This window comes from Somniosus microcephalus, chromosome 3 (genome assembly GCF_052327205.1).
Source record: "Somniosus microcephalus isolate GS21.2 chromosome 3, FLI_Smic_1.0, whole genome shotgun sequence".
In the NCBI taxonomy this organism is placed as follows: Eukaryota; Metazoa; Chordata; class Chondrichthyes; order Squaliformes; family Somniosidae; genus Somniosus; species Somniosus microcephalus.
This window is the reverse complement of record NC_140989.1, coordinates 65,807,922-65,832,631: the sequence shown is the minus strand read 5'-3', so window position 1 is coordinate 65,832,631 and position 24,710 is coordinate 65,807,922. Positions and strand designations below refer to the sequence as shown.

At 45.2% G+C, this 24,710-nt stretch overlaps 1 protein-coding gene across 7 annotated transcripts in view; it reads right to left on the bottom strand.

The window, feature by feature from the left end:
* LOC147121110 (synaptotagmin-14-like) overlaps positions 1–24,710 on the bottom strand; it is a 262,320-nt gene that overhangs the window by 44,418 nt on the left and 193,192 nt on the right. For 6 of the 7 annotated variants that reach the window (XM_085980841.1, XM_085980846.1, XM_085980853.1 and 3 more), the window contains one exon: positions 657–1,106. In XM_085980841.1, coding sequence (XP_085836967.1) covers positions 657–1,106 — 450 coding nt within the window. Of the gene's footprint in view, positions 1–656; positions 1,107–24,710 lie in introns of those variants that run through there. The other variant, XM_085980854.1, reaches the window with a different exon arrangement.

The window sequence follows — 24,710 nt, the reverse complement described above, 5'->3', positions numbered from 1 at the left end:
AGAGGGCCGAAGGAGCATGGTGGGGGGTATCTGAGAAAAGAAAAGAAAGACTTGCATTTATATAGCGCCTTTCATGACCACCGGACGTCTCAAAGTGCTTTACAGCCAATGAAGTACTTTTTGAAGTGGAGTCACTGTTGTAATGCAGGAAACACGGCAGCCAATTTGCGTTCAGCAAGCTCCCACAAACAGCAATGTGATAATGACCAGATAATCTGTTTTTGGTATGAGGGATAAATATTGGCCAGAACACCGGGGATAACTCCCCTGCTCTTCTTTGAAATAGTGCCATGGGATCTTTTACGCCCACTCGAGAGAGCAGACGGGGCCTCGGTTTAACATCTGATCTGAAAGACAGCACCTCCGACAGTGCAGCACTCCCTCAGCACTGTACTGGAGTGTCAGCCTAGCTTTATGTGCTCAAGTCCCTGGAGTGGGACTTGTGGGGGGGGGGGGCGGGGGAGGTATTGCAGAAAATCAAGTCAAAATGTAACCTATGTTGACACGTCAGAAGATAACACAAAATTGTTTTCAGGTTCAAACATTATCCAGTATCTGTGGTAGCCTTATTGCATTGATCATTTAACCAAAAACGCATTAGAGCACACCGAATCTACAATTACTACAATCGTTACATTTTTATTTGAATTACTTACAGTGAGACTGCCGCAAGGTTCCAGCACAATTGGAACGGACATCTTGCCTTGCAGATTTAGCTTGGTGAGATAGAATACCTTTTCACCAACAATCCTTTCTTTTTTCATGCGACGTATACTGTAGAGCCTAAATCGCACTGCATAATTACCAATCATTTCAGACTCAATGCGATTAAACTTAAAGGCCTCTGTGAAGACAGGGCAAGACCCTCGCTGGACACTTGTTTTTGATTTTTGTTTCTTTGTGGGAAGAAGCACAAGATGTACTTGCCACGAGCTGTTGCCAGTTCGGTTATGTGTTGGAATGTCTGTAACAGCTGTCACTGTTACCATAAGTTTCTGTGCTTGAGAGTCATAATCAAAAGTGACATCCAGTGTGCCATATTTTGATACAGGTTCTGGATCATAAGCTTTTGGTAGCTGTGCAGAAGATCCTCTAGCTGACATGTCCTATGGAATATAAAAAGATTAAATAAATACAAATAATTTCAACTCTTACAAACTTAAGCCTTTTTGGCACAGATAATGCCTCTCTTCCCTCCAACAAAAATATCAGCTCTATAATTTCTGTGTTTCCAGCAAGGCAGTACACTATACTGTTTTATGTGAATCAGTTAACTGTGCCTAGCTTTCCAGTAAAAGCTTAATGTTCATAAGCTAATTACTTTAACCTTGTGAGTATGACTGGGCCTTCTTATTGATAGAAACAATACTAAGAAGCATGATTTCTCATAATATACTTTATTTGAATTTAAATTTGAATTATTTACTTAAGTGAACTAATACAAGTTACATTTATGTGAACAGCTGGGCAAAAAGATGTAATAGGTAGAGGTAAAGTAAATACATCAGAGACATCTGAAAATACAAGTAACTTAACAGATTCAATCACTGAATGCTTTTTAACATCTAGTTTGATCTAATAGCCATTACAGAGATGCGGTTGCAAGGTGGCCAAGGTTGGGAACTAAATGTTCCAGGGTACTTGACGTTTCAAAAAGACAGGCAGAATGGAAAAGGAGTGGGAGTAGCCCTGATAATAAAGGATGACATAAGGACAGTAGCGAGAAAGGATCTCAGCTCGGAAGATCAGGAAGTAGAATCCGTATGGGTAGAAATAAGGAATAACAAGGGGCAGAAAACACTTTAATCTTCATATAGACTGGACAAATCAAATTGGCAAAGGTAGTCTGGAGGATGAGTTCATGGAATGTATTTGGGAAAGTTTCCTAGAACAATTTGTCATGGAACCAACCAGGGACAGGCTATTTTAGATCTTGTATTGTGTAATGAGACAGGGTTAATTAGCAATCTCATAGTAAAGGATCCTCTGGGGCAGAGCGATCATAATATGATAGAATTTCACCTTAATTTTGAGAGTGACTTGCCTAAGTCCGAAACTAGAGTCTTAAACTTAAATAAAGCCATGGCTAAGGTAAATTGGAAAAATAGATTAAAAGGTATGGCGGCAGATAAGCAGTGGCTAGCATTTAAAGGAATATTTCATAATTCTCAACAAAATTCCATTCCATTGAGAAACAAAAACTCCATGGGAAAAGTGATCCAACCGTGGCTAACTAAAGAAGTTAAGGATAGCATTAGATTGAAAGAAGAAATATATAATGTTGCAAAGAATAAGCCTGAGGATTGGGAGAGCTTCAGAAACCAGCAAAGGTTGACCAAAAAATTGATAAAAAGGGAAAAAATAGAATGAGAGAAAACTAGCAAGAAATATAAAAGCAGATTGTAAGAGCTTCTACAAGTATGTAAAAAGGAAGAGAGTAGCAAAAGCAAACGTTGGTCCCTTAGAGGCTGAGACAGGAAAAATTATTATGGGGAATAAGGAAATGGCAGAAATGTTAAACAAATATTTTGTAAATGTCTTCACAGTAGAAGACAAAAAAAGCATACTAAAAATGGTGGGGAACCAAAGGTCTAATGAGGGTGAGGAACTTAACGTAATTAATATAAGTAGAGAAAAAGTACTAGAGAAACTAATGGGACTAAAAGCCGACAAATCCCCATGACCCGACGGCCTACATCGTAGGGTTCTGAAAGAGGTGGCTGAAGAGATAGTGGATACATTGGTTTTGATCTTCCAAAATTCCCTAGATTCTAGAACGGTCCCAGCAGATTAGAAGGACGCAAATGTAACACCGCTATTCAAGAAAGGAGGGAGAGAAAAAACAGGGAACTACAGGCCAGTTAGCCTGACATCAGTCATTGGGAAAATGCTGGAATCCATTGTTAAGCAAGTGGTATCAGGGCACTTAGAAAATCATAACATGATTAGGCAGAGTCAACATGTTTTTATGGAAGTGTTTGACAAATTTATTAGAGTTTTTTGAGGATGTAACTAGCAGGGTAGATAAAAGGGAACCAGTGGATTTCGTATATTTGGATTTCCAAAAGGCATTCGATAAGGTGCCACATAAAAGGTTATTACACAAGATTAGGGCTCATGGGGTTGGGGTAATATAGTAGTATGGATAGAGGATTGGTTAACGGACAGAAAACAGAGAGTAGGGATAAACGGATCTTTTTCAGGTTGGTAGGCTGTAACTAGTGGGGTGCCGCAAGGATCAGTGTTGGAGCCTCAGCTATTTACAATCTATATTAATGACCTAGATGAAGGGACCGAGTGTAATGTATCCAAGTTTGCTGATAATACAAAACTAGGTGGGACAGTAAGCTGTGAGGAGAACACAAAGGCCTAGAAATTGGGTATAGCCCCGCTTGAGGCGTTAGAACTGGCACAGCGCAAAGTTTATAGCCAGACGAAACTTATCGCTGCCTGGCGCGATATTGGGTTGCATCGCCCCTAAAGGGGATTGAGGCGCGAATTCAGGCGTTACACCGGACTCCTAAGGCGCTAAACTTCCGGCGCAACCCAATATCGGAGCGGACGGGCGCAGCGCAGGTGCTCTCAATTACTGATGACCACGAGACTTCCAGGCGCCGGCCAGCTCTTAAAGGGGTGGGTCAGTCAGCTTCAGCATCCACACTCTTCGCCTTGCAGGCCTCAGAATCGGCGCAGGCCCTTCTCTGGCGCTAAAAACTTGGACCAGATGGAGAAGGTGAGACAGAGAGCAGAGCGCTTCACCAATGAGGCTCTGGAGCAATTGGTGGCCACAGTGGAGCGCCGGCGAGATATTCTCTACCCAAACAATGGCACGAAGCCGAATCATAAGGACTACCGACGAGCTTGGAGGGATGTATGCAAGAGGGTCAACTCCAGCAGCATGGTGACCAGGAGCCCTGTCCAACGCAGAAAGAAATTCAACGACCTCACTCGGGTCGTGAGGGTAGGTGTTGTTTCTGCAAACTTCTGCATCCCTTCATTTGCACCTGACTTTATGGCTACAGGGTGGGCTGTGCCCCATTGGCCATCTGCCAGCAAGCACCCATGGCCCTTTCTGGGCACACACATGCACATTTGACGCAAGGCGTCATGTAAGGGCTCTTGCACCATGGGGGGCATGAGATGATCACTCAGGGCATCATGTAAGGGCTCTTCCACCATGGGGGGCATGAGATGATCACTCAGGGCATCATGTAACATAACTTCCCCTCCTTTCCCCTGCAGTGCAAGCTGGCGAGGATTGGCAAAGACCAGCTTCACACCGGTGGAGGACCTCCACAAGTGGTCACGCTCACGGATCTCGAGGAGAGAGTCCACCAGATTCTTGGAGGACGTCCGAGTGGTCCTGTAATCACTGCAGCTGCCGACCCCATTGTCGACAGCGATGGTAAGGTTCTCACCTTTTACAACTGTCTCCTTCCACTTGTTCCCCCCCGCCAGCATGCTTTCTCACTGTGGACCCATGTCATAGCCTTGCCGCAATCTGGCATCCCTTGCTGCCAAGCTGTCCTTTTGCTAAAGCCACTCTTCCACCTCCCTGCTTTCAGATGCTGCATCACCAGCTCGGGAGCCGGGCCCTCAAGCTGCCAGTGCCAGTGCCTCCGAAGGCTCAATGAGAAAATTACTGTCCAACAGAAGGTCAGCAACTCTCTCCAGCAACGATCAGAATGGCCAGCCCAAATGGCTGCAGCTTTTATACTAGTGCTGTCCCCTTTAAATAGCGCCCCCCTGAGTCCGAGAAGGGCCTGGGAACGCTCCATCCAACTGTCACTAATAGCGCCAGGCGAAAAGGTTGCGGGCGCCACCGAATATCCGGTCCGGGGCGCCAAAAAGGCGTTGCACACTGAAATGATGTCATGATCTGCCTGCGCCCGCGGGCGAGCGAAAAGAGTTAGCGCCGGCGCTAAAAGGATACTCAATATGGGAGGTGGCGCTATATTCACTGTGCCCGCCCGAAAATTGGGTAACGCCCCAATTCTCGGGCTCTTTAGGCGCTAATCGCTGGCGCTACCAACTGAATTTCTAGGCCAAAGAGTCTGCAAAGAGATATAGATAGACTAAGTGAGTGGGCAGTAAGGTGGCAGATGGAGTATAATGTAGGGAACTGTGAGGTTATTCACTTTGGTAGGAAGAATAGAAAAACAATATTTTTTAAATGGCAAAAAACTTTCAAATGTTCGTGTTCAGAGAGATTTGGGTGTCCTCGTGCAAAAAACACAGAAAGCTAGCATGCAGGTACAGCAAGCAATAAGGAAGGCAAATGGCATGTTGGCCTTTATTGCAAGGGGGTTGGAGTATAAGAGTAAGGAAGTCTTGCTACAATTGTACAGGGCCTTGGTGAGACCACACTTGGAGTACTGTGCACAGTTTTGGTCTCCTTATCTAAGGAAGGATATACTGGCCTTGGAGGCGGTGCAATAAAGGTTCACTAGATTGATTCCTGGAATGGGAGGGCTGTCCTATGATGAGAGATTGTGTAGAATGGGCCTATACTCTCTGGAGTTTAGAAGAATGAGAGGTGATCTCATTGAAACATACAAGATTCTGAAGGGGATTGACAGGGTAGGTGCTGAGAGGTTGTTTCCCCTGGCTGGAGAGTCTAGAACTAGGGGGCATAGTCTCAGGATAAGGGGTAGGCCATTTAAGACCGAGATGAGGAGGAATTTCTTCACTCAGAGGTTTGTGAATCTTTGGAATTCTCTGCCCCAGAGGGCTGTGGAATATGAGTCTTTGAGTATATTCAAGGCTGAGATAGATAGATTTTTGGACTCTAGGGGAATCATGTTATATGGAGATTGGGCGGGAAAGTAGAGTTGAGATCGATGATCAGCCATGATCTTATTGAATAGTGGAGCAGGCTTGAGGGGCCGTATGGCCTGCTCCTGCTCTTATTTCTTATGTTCTTATGTAACACAAGATACAAAACAGAGTACTTACTAGAGTCGATGCTATAAAAATGCTATACCCCCATTTTCCTTTTTTCAGTGCACCCAGCACCTATCTCTCTCTTCACTGATGCGTACCCCATTGAGCCTGTTCAGTGATTCACTTTTGCTGTTCAATGCCTTAAGATTCCCTCGGTACTTTCAACCCCATCTTCCCTCCAGTGCTCCTAGAACCCATCTCCATCCTACAAGCACTTTTTCTCCTTAATGCTCACAGACCCCATCTGGCCCTCATTGCTTCTACAACCCAGTCTATCGCGGAGTGCTCCCATGCCTCATCTACCCCTAGTACTCCCAGAACCAAGGTACCTTCTTACTCCTACACCCAGCCTTCTTCAATGCTCACAGTTACAGGTCTCCCGTGTCCGCCTCCCCAATAGTCCGTCAGTGCGCTGCACACTCAGCCTCTTCAGTTCCCTCAGACCCATAACCTCCTGAATCCGCTCAGTCTGCAAGCTTTCTCTTAAATGCACATTGCAACACCTAGCTACAGCTTCTTCTTCCTAACAATCTATCTATCTCCAACCTGGTACATGTTGCCTCTCACCTTGTTGCATAACACAGGCCTTAAAAAAAGGTAAGAGTTAGATATTAAGTATATCAGAAGAACATGTGAGAGTGCCATACAGAGTCATTGATGACATAGCAAAGAGGGAGAAGATAAAAGGGGAAAAGACACTTACAGAAACAGTCCAACAGAAACAATGCGAAAACAAGTCAGAAACAGAAAAATACAGAGGTGATTTTAGTATCCGGTGTTCATTGGTCAGGCAGTGGGCTGGGCAGGTGAAACATGCTGATGATGAAACATTATCGTTTAGCAAAGGTAGAAAAGAAATAGAACATGGGTATGATTACTATTTATTCGTTGCAAGTCTCTAATCAATATAAAGCTGTTATCAAGGCTATTTAAGCACTGGAATGATTTCAAGGGCATTTGCTTAAGTCAAGTCAAATGTCTTCTTTCTTCTTAAGGACATTGATATATTTGGGATGCTTCAGAGAAAAGCAAAGAGAATGATTCTGGAACTCGGAGTTTTAAGTTATGAAACGAGACCCATAGAACAGAACTTTTGTGTTAGAAAAATGACTTAGATGGACATGATTCAGGTCTTTAAAATGCTAAACAGTATCAATAATGTGAACTGTAAGCAAGCTTTTAACTTAAACCTTGAATAGTAAACTGAAGGATGCAAGAAACAAAATTAGTAAATCCCAAGCAAGACAAAAGTTTAGCAAAAGTAGTTAATGGCTTGTCAGTTAATTAAAAAAATAATAATTTGGCAAATGTCTGGTTAGAAATAGGATGTTAGACTATAAGGGTAGAAAGAGTTAGAGATAATCAAATTTGCCATGGATCCATCAAAGTCCATGATTGGATGGAACAAAAAAGGCCCTTTGAAATCCATTCCTTCTACTAATCATGTAGAATTTGCCAACTGCCTCTCTGGACCCCTTAAAGGCAATTGAATTAAACCCCATATTATCTATCTAACCTTACAAATTACATTAATATTGCTCGACTTGTTATTTTCTGTGGGATTATTTATGCAACAATCGGAGTACTGTCTGCAGTTCTGAGCACCCTATAAGAACGATATACTGTAAAAACAATGGAAATGGTACAGGACATATTCATTATGATGTTACCAGCTATGAAGAGAAACTTGAGAAGTTAGGTTTTTTTTCCTTAGAGTGAAAATAGGTGTCTTGCTAAAGGCCATCAAAATTATGAAGAATTATAATATACATTGTTTTCACTAGCTGACAAAACAGGAAGAGAGCACAAATTTAAGATACATCTTAGCACTGAAAAACTGAACAATGCTGTGTTTCTGATGTATACAGGAGATTCTTAAATACTTTATGAACACAGATATGACTGTTACATTCATTATTGCAGACAACTATAAAAGGAAATGCATAATTTGGGACAGTACAATATCTATGGAAGCAATTCACTCTCCTAATCCCCATTAGATACTGCACATTAATCATTTACATTATAAAACTTAAATTAAATATTCCAAAGAAAAGAGAATATTTTCCCAAGTTTTAAGAAAATAATTTGTAGGTCTGTATGGGCCCATTCAGATGAAGGATGATGGTATTTGGTAAATCAAAAACAATTACATTGCATCAGTTTGAAAATATTAAGCAGTCTTAAATGGGATACAATCATAGGTTAGATGCAGCATAGATGCACTATTACACAATCCCAATAATAAGCATCAATCCCCCAAAGAATGATCTGCAGTCCCTACTACCCTTATCTATCTTCTATATATATAAATCGGTACATCTGTCTGTCTGTCTGTCATTCTGTCTGTCATCGCCTGTGCGTCTGTCGGGCTATGCGCTCTAAAGTTACAGGGCGTACCTACGCGCGCATTACCTCAAAGAAAGCTTACGCTTCCGAGACAGTTTTAAGCGTATTTACGTTTCGGCCGGGCTAAAATGGCGCCCGCGGTATCCCAAAAACCTTCAACGTTCCGCTCATTAGCATCTCATTATCCGCTCATTAGCGACAGAGTGACCTCGAGCTCGACCAATCGTACGCCGGGTTGCTGGCGTGTGCCGCCGGGCCAATCGGTGCGTGTGTGGCCGGGCCTTATCGTTCTGAACCGAGGTGAGTCGCCGCCATCTTGATTCCAAACTTTTCCTTTCTTTTTCCGCTTTCTGCGTCGTAAAAAAAAAACGTTGCTTTTAAAACACATAGGCCTATAAATTCGGTGACGCCCCGCCAGCACGTTTGCGCCGGAAATTTAGCGCCCGCCGCCGAGCCAGTTGTGCTCGCCCCAAATTCACTTTAAGCGCCCCAAAGCGGAAGCGGGCGCTGGTACAGGGTGTGCCCGCCCCGCTTGGGGCGCTGAAAGTGAATTTCAGCGCTGCCAGTCCCGCTGCGCCACCCGATGCGGAGCGGCAGGCTGCTGTACTGCAGGCCTCCCCCTTCTCTTAAGGGGGAGGTGCCTGCAACGGCCGGAGCCCCGTTGAAAGTGCCGGCAAAAGAGCCCGGCACAACGGCGAAGTGCCGGGCTCCACGGAAACCAGCCGGCAATGCCGCGGGGGGGGGGGGTGGAGGAGGCCGGGGAAGGAGGTGCGGGCAGGCGGCCGCCGAAAAAAGCGGCCGGCCGCACCTCCGCTTTAAATAGCGCCTCTAAGGCTGCAGCACGGCCAGGTTTTCAAAACGTTGTTAGCGGCCGCCAGGGAAGAGGCGGCCGCTACTGAAGATGGGGATCGGCGTGGTTTCGGGCGGTACCGGGGCGCTGCGCACACCGATGACGTCATCGGTGCCGGCGCAGCGCTACCGGCTTACGCCGATTTAAAGGCCCACCTAATTTCAGCGGCGACGCAACTTCCGGCGCAACCCACTCTTGCGCCCCTAAATGGGCGCAAACCCAAGGGAATTTCTAGGCCATATTGTTTAAAAAAAAATGATTTAGAAAGTAATTAACTTATCTAATCTCATTAATTTTCCTACCTTTCCCCGTTTTTCCAGGTAGGCCTAGAAGCCTCGGCGTCTCCTCCGCACCCACGCCCGAGCTAGGCACCTCCCGGTCCCACTCGAAGGCTGGAGGGCCGAGCCTCAGCCCAGCGCCGCTAGAGTGCGCGCGCAGCAGGAGCTGAGACGCGGCGTCTCTCTCTGGCTCGGCCAGGGGGCGGGGCTTGCTGAGCGTCGACGGTTACCCTGGCAACCTGCCCCGCCGGCCGTCTCGCACAGCCGCAATCGGCGGTCTTCACCTCGGGGGGGGGGGGGGGCCGGCGACCCTCGGGGGGGGGGGGGGCGTGACCCTCGGGGGGGGGGGGCCGCGACCCTCGGGGGGGGGGGCCGCGACCCTCGGGGGGGGGGGCCGTGACCCTCGGGGGGGGGGCCGCGGCCCTCGGAGGGGGGGTCCGCGACCCTCGGGGGGGGGCCGCGCGCGCAGCAGGAGCAGCTGAGACGCGGCGTCTCTCTCTGGCTCGGCCGGGGGGCGGGGGCTTGGTCAGCGTCACGGTTACCCTGGCAACCGGACCCTCCGGCTGTCTCGCACAGCCGCAATGTTGAAGCCAGCTCAGGAGGCCGGTACTCGGAAGATCGCGCCTCCGGAGTTCGGTGCTTGGTTGGTGGGGGGGGGTGGGTGCGAGCCTCGGGGGTGGGTGGGTGGGTGGTGGGCGAGCCTCGGGGGTGGGGGTGGGTGGTGGGCGAGCCTCGGGGGTGGGGGTGGGGGTGCGAGTCTCGGGGGGGCCAACCTCTGGAGTTCGGGGGGTGGGGATCAGGGGGCTCGGGAGTTTGGGGGGACGGGGATCAGGGGGCTCGGGAGTTTGGGGGGGACGGGGATCAGGGGGCTCGTGGACTCTCCCCCTTCCCCTCTCTCCCCCCCGCCCCTTCTTCCCCCCTCCTCTCTCCTCCTCCCCCCCTCCCCTCCCCCCCCTCCCTCCCCTCCCTCTCTTCCCCCCAGTCGCTCTCTCTCTTCCCCCCAGTCGCTCTCTCTCTTCCCCCCAGTCGCTCTCTCTTCCCCCCAGTCGCTCTCTCTCTTCCCCCCAGTCGCTCTCTCTCTTCCCCCCCGTCGCTCTCTCTCTTCCCCCCCGTCGCTCTCTCTCTCTCTTCCAACAACAACATTCCCTCGAAAAAGCCTCGGCACCGCCGGGCACTTCAGCTAGTCTATATATATAAATTGGTACTTCTGTCATTCTGTCTGTCATCGCCTGTGCGTCTGTCGGGCTATGCGCTCTAAAGTTACAGGGCGTACCTACGCGCGCGTTACCTCCAAAGCTTACGCTTCCGAGACGGTTTTAAGCGTATTTACGTTTCGGCCGGGCTAAAATCGCGCCCGCGGTATCCCAAAAACCTTCAACATTCCGCTCATTAGCATCTCATTATCCGCTCATTAGCGACAGAGTGACCTCGAGCTCGACCAATCGTACGCCGGGTTGCTGGCGTGTGCCACCGGGCCAATTGGTGCGTGTGTGGCCGGGCCTTATCGTTCTGAACCGAGGTGAGTCGCCGCCATCTTGATTCCAAACTTTTCCTTTCTTTTTCCCGCTTTCTGCGTCTTTAAAAAAAAACGTTGCTTTTAAAACACATATTGTTTTAAAAAAAAATGATTTATAAAGTAATTAACTTATCTAATCTCATTAATTTTCCTACCTTTCCCCGTTTTTCCAGGTAGGCCTCGAAGCCTCGGCTTCTCCTCCGCACCCACGCCCGAGCTAGGCACCTCCCGGCCCCACTCGAAGGCTGGAGGGGCGGGACTCAGCCCAGCGCCGCTACCTTACTAAAGGGTGCGCGCGCAGCAGGAGCTGAGACGCGGCGTCTCTCTCTGGCTCGGCCGGGGGGCGGGGCTTGCTGAGCGTCAAGCGTCACCCTGGCAACCGGCCCCCCAGCCGTCTCGCACAGCCGCAATCGGCGGTCTTCACCTCGCGGGGGTGGGGAGGGCCGCGACCCTCGGGGGGGGGGGGGGGGGGGGGCGGGGGTGCGGCCGTGACCCTCGGGGGGGGGGGGCCGCGACCTTTGGGGGGGGGGGCCCCCCCCCGCGCCCTCCATGCCCCTCCCCCTCCCTCCCCCCCTTCCCTTCCCCCCCTCCCTCCCTTCCCTTCCCCCCCTCCCCTTCCCCCCCTTCCCTCCCCTTCCCCTCCCCTCTCCCCTTCCCCCCCTCCCCTTCCTTCCCTTCCCCCCTCCCCCCCTTCCCTTCCCCCCTCCCCCCCCTTCCCTTCCCCCCCTCCCTTCCCCCCCGCCCTCCCTCCCCCCCCGCCCTCCCTTCCCCCCCCACCCTCCCTCCTCCCCCCCCGCCCTCCCTTCCCCCCCCCACCCTCCCTTCCCCCCCCCCGCCCTCCCTCCCCCCCCCCCGCCCTCCCCCCAGTCACTCTCTCTCTCTCTCTTCCAACAACAACATGCCCTCGAAAAAGCCTCGGCACCACCGGGCACTTGAGCTAGTGCAATATAATTGGGAACAGGACTGAATCTGTCAAAATCCAATTCAGTTAGACTATCCAAATTTAGCAGGAATTAGGTTTTTGTTTCATCTCTCTAGTTTGGATTGGAATCAAAGTCCCAGAGGTGAAAGGGTGAAGTTCCGATCCCGACACCACCCATAAAGCAAAAGCTTTCAGTAAATGTTACTTTGGTCAAAACAACTACATAATCATTTTTCTTTGCCAAACTTTCTATATTTACTCCCTATTATTAGAATCATAAATATTATTTATGCAGGGTTTTTTAGTACTCCTACATTTTTACTGAATGGTACTTTAATAAGATTTTAACCCAAGATTATTTCAATCTTTCCAGTTCTTCAGACCTGTTGGGTAAAATTACCTAGACTTTAATTGGATTGCTCAGCTTGTTGTCTGGTTACTATCATTTCAGAAGATGGATAAAACGTAACTTGTCCCATGTAAACGGCAAATCGTGATGTAGAACTGGAATCAGTTTGGGTGGAGCTAAGAAACAGCAAAGGGCGGACAACATTGGTGGGAGTTGTGTATAGGCCACCAAACAGTAGTGGTAATGTAGGGCACAGTATCAATCAAGAAATTAGAAGTGCATGTAACAAGGGCAATATGGTAATCATGGGGGATTTTAATGTACATATTGACTGGGCAAATCAAATTACCACTAATGGTGTGGAGGACAAATTCTTGGAATGCATGCGAGATGGTTTCCTGGATCAGTATGTGGAGGAACCAACCAGGAAACAGGTTATTCTGGATCTGGTACTGTGTAATAAGAAAGGGCTAATCAATAATCTTGTGGTAAAGGGGCCTTTAGGGACAAGTGATCATAATATGATTGAATTTTACATTAGGTTTGAGAGTGATGTAGTCCAATCTGAAACTACGGTCTTCAATCTAAACAGAGGAAACTACAAGGGTATGAGGGACACATTGGCCACGGTAGAAGGTATGACGGTGGACATACAATGGCTAACATTCAAGGAAATAATGCATAATTTGCAACAAACATATATTCCTCTAGGGCATAGAAATCCAAAAGCAAAAGTGATCCAACCATGGCTAACAAAAGAAATTAAAGCTAGTATTAAGTCAAAGGAGGAAGCTTATAAAGTTGCCAGAAAAAGCAGTCAGCCTGAGGATTGGGATCTTTTTAGAAATCAGCAAAGGGGGAATCAAGAAATTGATAAAGAAAGGGAACATGGAATATGAGCACAAACTAGTGAAAAATATAAAAATAGATTGTAAAAGCTTCTATAGGTATGTGAAAAGTAAAAGACTGGCGAAGATAAATGTAGGTCCTTTACAGTCAGAGACGGGAGAATTTATAATGGGGAATGAGGAAATGGCTGAGAAATTCAATAAATACTTTGGCCTAGAAATTCAATATAGCCACGTTTGGGGCGCTACAGCTGGGCGTTCGCTAAATTTTGCACCCGGCGCAACTTAGCACCACCTTCGCCGATATTCAGTTGCATCGCCCCAAGAGGTTGCTGCTGCACTAAAGCAGGCGATGCACGACTATCATTAGGCGCTAAGCCAGCGATCCAGGGCGCTAACACCGAGGGCAGGCGCAGCGCAGGTGCGGCGAGTTTCTGAATGAAGGCAGACATGCTGGCGCCGGTCAGCTCTTAAAAGGGGGAGGGTCGACTTGTTTGGCTGCCATGCCCTGCACACTGCAGCCCTGAAGCAAGGCCTGACCATTGCTGGTTCATCAGTTCTACGCCCTGGTCCATGGGGAAGCCCGCTATTCTTCCAAATCCCATTGCACACTCTTGCTGCTTGTCCAGGGTCATGGGGAAGGAGATGTACTGATGTCTCCTTCTGAAAAGGGCATTGGTCACCTGGCGGATGCAGCAATGTACCGTGAACTGGGAGATGTTGGCAATGTCCCCAGTAGCGGATTGCAAGGAGCCGGTGGCATAGAAGTTGAGAGCCACCGTCACCTTCACTGCCACCGACAGAGATGTCCTGCTCCTCAGCTGTGGCTGCAGATCTCTGCGAAGAAGGTGGCAGATCTCAGTGACCACCTCCCTTCTGAATCACAGCCTCCGAACACACTGCTCCTCAGACATGTTCAGATATGAGAACTGTTGGCAGTATACCCTGGGTGGGTAAGGCCTCCTGTGCCGACGCCTGTTGGCCCTTCTCCGTCTGGCCATGACTGGCACTCTCTCACGGCGTCTCTGAGCCCTTTGAACGCAATGCAGTAAGCCAACGTCTCCACCCATTGCAGCCCCCATTAGATGTATCGAATCAATGCTATGGCACTGAAAGTTAAATCCAAGTGCAAAGCTCTGGCCTGAAGCCACAAGTACCTGTGCGAGTGTTCAGCCAAACCAGAAAGCTCTCTACCTTTGTCTCTCTCCAAATATCCGTCTCTCACAAAGAAGGACTGGAGCAAAATGGCTGCCATTTGTACTGCAGGAGGAGTCCCCTTTAATTAGCGCCCCCTGCGCCCCGCAGCGACTGGGAACCGTTCCCCTCTACCAGTTGCGGGGGACGCCAGGCGCACAATAGGCCGGCGCCACTGAATTTCTGGTTCGGGGCGCACAAAGGGCGTTGCACCATGAAATGATGTCAGGATCTGCGCGCACAGCTGAGCGCGCGCTGTGGTTTTGTGCCGCCACTAAATCTTAATTGAATTTCGCGAGAGGCGCAGATCGCGCCGCGCCCGGGCGCTAGCCGCTTAGCGCCCCACTTCTCCTCCTCCTAAGGCGCTAGCGGCTGGCGCAAACAACTGAATTTCTAGGCCTTTGTTTCTGTCTTCACAGAAGAAGACACAAAAAACCTCCCAGAAATATGAGAAAACCAAGGGTATGGCAAGAATGGGGAACTTAAAGAAATTATTATTAGTAAAAAAAAACAGTACTAGCAAAATCAATGGGACTAAAAGTCGATAAATCCCAAGGACCGGATGACCTATATCCTAGGGTTTTGAAAGAGGTGGCCATTGGGATAGTGGACGCATTGGTTGTCATCTTCCAAAATTCTATAGATTCTGGAACGGTTCCTGCAGATTGGAGGATAACAAATAAAGGAGGGAGAGAGAAAACGGGGAACTACAGACCTGTTAGCCTCATCAGTAGTTGGGAAAATGCTGGAATCTATTATAAAGGATGCAATAACTGGGCACTTAGAAACTAATAGTAAGATTGGGCAGAGTCAACATGGATTTATGAAAGGAAAATCCTGTTTAACAAACCTATTGGAGTTCTTTGAGGATGTAACTAGTAGAGTAGACAAAGGGGAACCGGCAGATGTGGTGTATTTGGATTTTCAGAAGGCCTTCGATAAGGTCCCACACAAGAGGTTGGTGAACAAAATTAGGGCACATGGAATTGGGGGTAATATACTAGCATGGATTGAGAATTGGTTAATAGACAGAAAACAAAGAGTAGGGATAAACGGTTTTTTTTCAGGATGGCAGACTGTGACTAGTGGGGTACCGCAAGGATCAGTGCTTGGGCCCCAGCTATTCACAATCTATATCAATGATTTGGATGAGGGGACTAAATGTAACATTTCCAAATTTGCTGATGACACAAAGCTAGGTGGCAGTGTCAGTTGTGAAGAGGCTTCAAGGGGATCTTGACAGGCTCAGTGAATGGGCAAGAACATGGCAGATGGAATATAATGTGGATAAATGTGAAGTTATCCACTTTGGTAGAAAAAACAGAAAGGCACAGTATTTCCTAAATGGTGAATGATTGGGGAATGCAGATGCTCAAAGGGACCTGGGTGTCTTTGTACATGAGTCACTGAAAGTGAATGTGCAGGTGCAGCAAGCCATTAGGAAGGCAAATGGTATGTTGGCCTTCATTACAAGAGGATTTGAGTACAGGAGTAAAGAAGTCTTACTCCAATTATATAGGGCCTTGGTGAGATCACACCTGGAGTACGGTGTACAATTTTGGTCTCCTTACCTAGGGAAAGATATACTTGCCATAGAGGGAGTGCAACGAAGGTTCACGAGATTGGTTTCTGGGATGGCGGGACTGTCGTATGAGAAGAGATTGAGTAAACTAGGCGTGTATTCTCTTGAATTCAGAAGAATGAGAGGGGATCTCATTGAAGCATACAAAATTATTACAGAGCTTGATAGGGTGGATGCTGAGAGAATGTTTCCCTTGGCTGGGGAGTCTAGAGCCACAGGGGCCACAGCCTCAGGATAAAGGGTAGGCCATTCAGGACTGAGAGAAGAAATTTCTTCACACAGAGGGTGGTGAATCTTTGGAATTCTCTACCCCAGAGGGCTGTTGAGGCTCAGTCATTGGGTATATTCAAAACAGAAGTATTCAAAACAGAGGTCGATAGATTTCTAACTAGTAAGGGCATCAAGGGATGTGGCGATAGGGCTGGTGAATGGAGTTGAGGCAGAAGATCAGCCATGATCTCATTGAATGGCGGAGCAGGCTCGAAGGGCCGAATGGCCTACTCCTGCTCCTATTTCTTACGTTCTTATAATGTTTAAGGTTCATAATAAAACAATGTTCTTCACTAACATTAGATAATTGGCCATAAGTAATCTTCACATAGTTAATTTTGTATTTAAAATAAAACCTGAATAGGTAAGCAAGTAAACATATTTGCTCAAAAATATAGTGAATTTGAAATCCAGTAGACAAAACAAGATCTACTTAATTGTTGTCCATTATTTCCATATGTCAATACACTGTAGTCCTACTTACTGTGGTTTTATTCAATGCTGGCTGTATTAACTTTGTAACCTGCTACAATTTACAGCTGTACTGTATAACAATCCTCCCCAGGAGTATGAGAGATGTTAACTGATGTGTCTGATGTTTCAGCAAAGCATTGGGGTTATCGTTGCCTTCTTCCTTATCACTGTGCACAGTCACATGCAAGGGAGCAACTATGTCCACAATCACATTCCTGCTCTCAGATGAATTAATAAATTCTGTCTTTACAAAAATGACAGACAATCAATGTAGCCCCGAGGCTTAATATGATTATACTGTTGTACCACAGCATTGGTACAAGTTGCTGTATCCAGTTCAACATCAGAAATACATAGGTCTAAAGTTGCTAAATTTAATATACAGTACTCCTATTTTTTGCAATTTAATTTAATTTAATTTGCAATTAACTTTTTATCACCAGATTGGTTAATAGATGATCCTAAATGGCAGTTATGAGATTACATTGTTACTGAATGTTAATATATCACATCAAACCTCATGATTGAAGCAGCTGTAACATGGCAATATCATCACACATAAATGCTGAGTAACAATGGCATTGGTATTGGGACCAGGTGACATGGTGCTTTGGTGTAGTTGTGCACAGTACTACAAGATGATGAATATATGTTTGTGCTCATGATTCCCCACAAGTCATGTTTCCATCAAGTCATTTAAATAGCCACTGAGCAGAGATGAGGCATTTCTATAAAGAGACGGAGGGAAAAATATTGAAAGCAGAGTCAACTATTTTCTCTTGCGCACCTTTTACAGGCCTGCACAATGTGACATTGAATGAGGCGACATCACCTACCTATCCTTTCAGTCATGGAATGTTGATGTTGATTGTGGCGGGGGGGGGCGCTAGGGTTCAGGTGAGGGGAAATGTATAAATCTAAAAAAAAAAATGCCAAGGTCATACAGCAGTGTAGTGATTTGGGTAAAGGTAAGCAGAGTGTGACCGGAAAGGATAGAGAGTTTAACAGTAATAGTGCATCAATGAATAAGGTCAAATCAGGGAAAAATAGTAAAAAGTTAAAATTAAAGGCGCTGTATGTGACTGCACGAAGCATTCGTAACAACATAGATGATTAATGGCAAAAATAGAGATACAGTAAATGGGTTTGATCTAATAGCCATTACAGAGACTTGGTTGCATGGTGACCAAGGTTGGGAACTAAATATTCCAGGGTACTTGACAGGGGCGGGGGGGTGCAGGTTGGTAGCCTGATAATAAAGGATGACATAAGACATAGGGACAGTACTGAGGAAAGATCTTGGCTCGGAAGAGAAGGAAGTAGAACCAGTATGGGTGGAGATAAGAAATAATATGGGGCAGAAAACACAGATAGGAGTAGTTTATAGGCCCCCTAACAGTAGCTATCCTGTTGGACAGAGTATTAATCAAGAAATAAGAGGAGCTTGTAACAAAGTTAATGCAATAATCATGAGGGACTTTACTCTTCATATACACTAGACAAATCAAATTGGCAAAAGTAGTTTGGAAGACGAGTTCAGGGAATGCATTCGAGACAGTTTCCTAGAACAATACATTGTGGAACCAACCAGGGAAAAGGCTATTTTGAGATCTTGTCTTGTGTAATAAGATGGGGTTAATAACTAATCTCATAGTAAAAGATCCTCTGGGAAAGAGTGATCATAATATGATAAGTATTTCACTCTCAAACCCAATGTGAAATTCTAAGTCTAACCAGAGTCTTAAACTTAAATAAAGCCAATTACGTAGGTATGAAGGGTGAGTTGGCTAAAGTAGATTGGGAAATTAGATTAAAAGGTATGATGGTAGATAAGCAATGGTGAACATTTAAAGAAATATTTCATAATTCTAAACCAATATACATTCCATTCAGAAATAAAAACTCCACGGGTAAAGTGATCCATCCATGCCTAACTAAAGAAGTTAAGGATAGTATTAGATTAAAAGAAGAGGCTCATAATGTTGCCAAGAAGAGTAGTAAGCCTGAGGATTGCGGGAGTTCTAGAAACCACCAAAGGATGACCAAAAAATTGATGGAGGGAGAAAATAGAATATGATATTAAACTAGCAAGAAATATAAAAACAGATTACGAGCTTCTACAAGAATGTAAAAAGGAAGAGAGTAGCAAAAGTAAATGTAGGTCCCTTAGAGGCTGAGACAGGAGAAATTATGATAGGGAATAAGGAAATGACAGAGATGTTAAACAAATATTTTGTATCTGTCTTCACAATAGAAAATGCAAAAAGTGGGGAACCAAGGGTCTAATGAGAGTGAGGCACTTAAAGTAATTAATATTAGTAAAAGAAAAAGTACGAGAGAAATTAATGGGACTAAAAGCCAGTGAATCCCCTGAACCTGATGGCCTACATCCTAGGGTTCTAAAAGAGGTGGCTGCAGAGATAGTGGATACATTGGTTGTGATCTTCCAAAATTCCCTAGATTCTGGAGCGGTCCCAGTGGATTGGAAGGTAGCAAATGTAACACCGCTATTCAAGAAAGGAGGGAGAGAGAAAACCGGGAACTACAGGTTAGTTACCCCGACATCAGTCTTCAGGAAAATGCTGGAATCCATTATTAACTAAGTGGCAACAGGGCACTTTGAATATCATAATATGTTTAGGCCGAGTCAACATGGTTTTAATCATTGAGTATCTTCAAAGCTGAGATCGATAGATTTTGGACTCGAAGGGAATCAAGGGCTATGGAGAGCAGGCGGGAAAGTGGAGTTGAGGTCGAAGATCAGCCATGATTGTATTGAATAGCGGAGCGGGCTCGAGGGGCTGTATGACCTACTCCTGTTCTTATTTCTTATGTGTAGTACAAGGGAACTTTGAGAGGAAGAAAAAATGACTGGGGGAGGGAGTAAAACAACAATAGAATCATATGCTGTATTGTTTAAAAAGAGAAAATGCTGGAAATACTCAGCAGGTCAGACAGCATCTGTGGAGAGATAAACAGAGTTAACGTTTCAAGTCAATGACTCTCAGAACTGGAAAAAGTTAGAGATGTAACAGGTTTTAAGCAAGTACAGAGGCAAGAAAAGAACAAAAGGGGTCTGTGATAGAGTGGAAGGCAGGAGTGATTAAATGACAAAAGGGGTGATGGTGCAAGGCAAAAGGGGGTGGTAATGGGATAATAAAAGAAACAAAAGATGGGTCTAGAGGAGCTGAAAATGACAAAAGCAGAATCATTACCAGCAACTGCTGTCCGAAAAAAGTGGTTATGATCTGAAATTGTTGAACTCAATGTTGAGTTTGGAAGGCTGTAAAGTGCCTCATTGAAAGATGAGGTGCTGTTCCTTGAGCTTCCGCTGAGCTTCATTAGAATACTGTAAGAGGCCGCAAAGCAATCACCCAATCTGCGTTTGGTCTCCCCAATGTAGAGGAGATCGCATCATGAGCAGCGAATACAGTGTACTAAATCAAAAGTAGTACAATACATCACTATTTCACCTGGAAGCATCAATGTACCAGAAAAAGGGGTGAGGGAGGGGACCTAAGCAGGACTGGAATTTTCACCCTCCTCCGCCTTTTCCGCCACCTCCAAACACATCTTCCTCTTCCCTCCCAGCATTCCGAAGGGACCTTTCCCTCCGCGACACCCTGGTCCACTCTTCAATCACTCCCAACACCCCCTCCCCATTCCGTGGCACCTTCCCGTGCAAGCGCAGGAGATGCAACACCTCTCCTTTTAGCTCCTCCGTTCCCACCATCCAGGGCTCTATACACTCCTTCCAGTTGAAACAGCGATTTACTTATTCGTCTTTCAATTTAGTACACTGTATTCGCTGCTCACGATGCAGTCTCCTCTACATTGGGGAGACCAAACGCAGATTGGGTGATCACTTTGCGGCCTCCTACACTATTCTAATGAAGCTCAGTGGAAGCTCAAGGAACAGCACCTCATCTTTCGAATAGGCACTTTACAGCCTTCCAAACTCAACATTGAGTTCAATAATTTCAGATCATAACCATTGCACCCATTGTTTCAGATAGCAGTTGCTGGTAATGATTCTGCTTTTGTCATTTTCAGCTCCTCTAGACCCATCTTTTGTTTCTTTTAATCTCCCATTACCACCCCCTTTTGCCTTGCACCATCATCTCTTTTGTGATTTAATCACTCCTGCCTACCACTCTATCACAGACCTTCTCTTTTGTTCTTTCCTCTCCTCCCCTCCCCCCTTTCCCTGCCTCTTTACTTGCTTAAAACCTGTTACATTTTTAACTTTTTCCAGTTCTGATGAAAGGTCATCAACCTGAAACGTTAACGCTGTTTCTCTCTCCACAGATGCTGCCTGACCTGCTGAGCGTTTCCAGCATTTTCTGTTTTAATTTCAGATTTCCAGCATCCGCAGTAGTTGCTGCTGTATTATTTATTTATTCGATTGATAGAAGTGGTGAATTGGTATGTGCAGTTTATTTGGAAATAAGGTTCCAATTATATTAAAGGTCACAAAATGGTTTAACAGTTTCCAGGCCATGTATTCCAGGTAACCATTGCTAAAGAAAATTTTGAAAATCGCAGCAACTAAAGTTCACTTCCATGACTAATAATATTGCATGCTAATGCCCAATAAAAAAGAATAAAATATAAACCCAAGGCTAGTACAGTTTCATTTGTTCTAAATGTTCATTAATGTAGTGAAATTGTTACCTTTTCATGGACAACCCTCTCTTGTGTACTACAGGACTGAAAACATTATCAATGAGAAGGTAAGAACCTTTAACTCCAGTGTATGATAGCATATCAAACTTTACCAAAATGAATGGTCTCATGGATCTCCAAGTGCTCTTCCCACATTTCTTATTTTAATATTTTTTACCCTCCTTAGACTCCCCTCATTCCCCTTGTGAAAGGTGAGAAGAGGGTGGCTAAATCAAGCATCCGGAAATGTTGCTGTGCAACCAGTCACAAGGAACAGCATGGGAGAACTATGGCGAGGCTGTCCTCTGATTTTTCCTCCCTCACTGTGGGAAAGCACTCCATTTCTGCTTGGTCCTGTCCTTGAACAACCAGCATGAGATCAGGAAGTCAGTATATTAGGGATTTCAGACATGATCCCACATCCCTGTTGGTACTCCAGCAAGCTGTTTCTTTTGACCACTTGATTCTATGTGATGTAAACATTGGAGGCTCAACTACCTAACTTTCCTGGGTGATAGCACGTGACACTTCATGTAATTTCCAATTATAGGCTGAGCAGTGGAATATTTCAAAAATAATTGTACATTTCTACCATGTACAGACCCTGGCGAATGGGAAAGATACAAAGAACAGCAAAGGGTCACAAAACAAGACAGTAAGAGCTACAAAAAGGGAGTATGAAAAGAAACTTGCAAGGGATATCAAAATCAACACAAACTATTTTTGCAATTATATTAGGAAAAAGAGAGTAGTCAGAAGCAATGTTGGCCCCTTGAAAACTGAAAAGCAGTAATATTGTCAATGATAATAAGGAAGTGGCGGACATGTTGAATAATTACTTTGCGTCAATATTTACAGTAGAAAAAGAGGATAGCATGCCAGAAATCCCAAGGAAACTAATAATGAATCAGGGACAGGGACTCAATAAAATTAACGTAAGTAAAATAACAGTAATGAAGAAAATAACGGCACTAAAAATTACAAAGGGATATCGACAGATTAAGCGAATGGGCAAAACTGTGGCAAATGGATTTCAATGTAGGCAAATGTGAGGTCATCCACTTTGGACCTAAAAAGGATAGAACAGGGTACTTTCTAAATGGTGAAAAGCTAAAAACAGTGGAGGTCCAAAGAGATTTGGGGGTCCAGGTACATAGATCATTGAAATGTCATGAACAGGTACAGAAAATAATTTAAAAGGCTAATGGAATGCTGGCCTTTATATCTAGAGGACTAGGATACAAGGGGGTAGAAGTTATGCTGCAGCTACACACAACCGTGGTTAGACCACACCCAGAGTACTGTGAGCAGTTCTGGGCACCACACCTTAGGAAGGCCTTGGGGGGAGTGCAGAGTCACCAGAATGATACCCAGACTTCAAGGGTGAAGTTACGAGGAGAGATTCCTCTAACTAGGGTTGTATTCCCAAGAATTTAGAAGGTTAAGGGGTGATCTGATCGAAGTTTTCACAATATTAAGGGGAACAGATAGGGTAGATAGAGAAACTATTTCCGCTGGTTGGGGATTCTAAGACTGGGGGGCATAGTCTAAAAATTAGAGCCAGACCTTTCAGGAGTGAAATTAGGAAACACTTCTACACACAAAGTGTGGTAGAAGTTTGGAACTCTCTTCTGCAAACGGCAATTGATGCTAGATCAATTTTTAATTTTAAATCGGAGACTGATAGCTTTTTGTTAACCAAAGATGTTAAGAGATATGGGCCAAAGGCGGGTATATGGAGTTAGGTCACAGATCCGCTATGGTCTCATTGAATGGCAGAACAGGCTCAAGGGGCTTAATGGCCTACTCCTGTTCCTATGTTCCTACTTGAGAGCCTATTCTAAAATGCTATTACAAACATTGATCTTAGCCAGCAATAAGGGTAGAAAGTAAAGACACAAAGAAAGACCTCAGTATCAGAAAAAAAGACTCTGGTACTAATCATTTGTGAAGTCATTTTCTTCTGGGAAAATGAGAATATTTTGAAAAAAGAATGTTATTTTTAATAGGTCAACTCTATTTACCCTGTTTTCTTATACCTCTCAATCCATTATTTCACCAGAAACTGATCTAATTGCCTTTTAACCCATATATATGCCTGATAATGAATGTGCAAGATAGTAACTGAAGTGAGATGTTGAGGATATCATAAAACCCAAGGCGAACACAATTACCTTGTATCTCATTGCCAGCCATTTATCTCATTGATATATATGTAGTTTTTATATAGTACATTTATTTAAGTATACATATACATTTTATATGCACACCATCCACTTAATATTGTAATGTTAAGCTGGTGCACTGCTAGCATCCTGGGTTGAGGTCTGTGTGTGTCAGATGATGCATAAATATGCTGAGTTAAGCTTAGAACAGTATTGTCCAATACATTAGCCATGAGCCACATTTGGCTAATTGGGAATCCAGATGCGGCTAATTGCATTTTTGATTAGTAAATAAAAAACGAGTAATAGACACCATCATTGGGCATGTGATGCACGTATACTTTAACTTTTTTGCGTGTGTGTTGGTAAAATGGTAAGACGAAAAGCAAAGTGTGCAAGTGATTTCTGATCATTGTGTGTGGTTTGGTTACTACCAATTGGTTATCTACTAAAACTGTGTACAACCACGAGTGAAAATGCCCACTTCAGCACCATGGAAACACCAGCAACATTGTATGGAGAGGGGAGCTGTGATCGTGGTCAGCTTGACTGATCGGATTAACCATTCCAGACCAGCAGAAGAAAGCAAGCCCACCCAATAGCAGCTCCAATAAGGCACATCATGGCAAAGGACAATCAGTATCCAACCGTGTTCTGGATGGAGAGCAGGGGTGGGTTTGGTGCGTCTCGTTATGCAAGTCAATATGCCCAGCAATAACTCTGACGAAGTCAAATTCCCATTCGCAACTGGTGGAGAAAAACTTAGAATCTGCACTAAAATGTGGTGAATTCATGCCTGAATTCCAAACTTTGGTGAAAGAGAATGACTGCAAAGTTTAGCACTGAATAGTAGTAGATATTAAGTAAATATACATGTGAAGTGCATTTACCTGTATTGTATGTAAGGCGTTTTCTACTAAAATTAGTGCATGTGGCTAAAACAGTGTCGCCATAGCCATGCCTGTAGCTAGTCAGCAACACTGCATAGAATCATAGAAATTTATGCACAGAAGGAGGCCACTTGGCCCATCAGGCCTAGTAACGGTGCTAACTCTAAATCAGAGCTAACTAATCCAATCCTACTTACCTCTCTGTCCTCTAACTTTTAGTATTGTTCTTCAAGGATCAAAAATTGTTCTGATTTCTTTATGTAGCGACACCATAAACATTTTCTTTTTTAATTCATTAACAATGTCACTATGCATAGCGACCAAAGCAATTCTTTCCCCACTTGTTTATATAATTCCCTTTTAAATGTTGTTACTGAATCAGCTTCAATAGCCACTTGCAGGAATGCGCTCCATA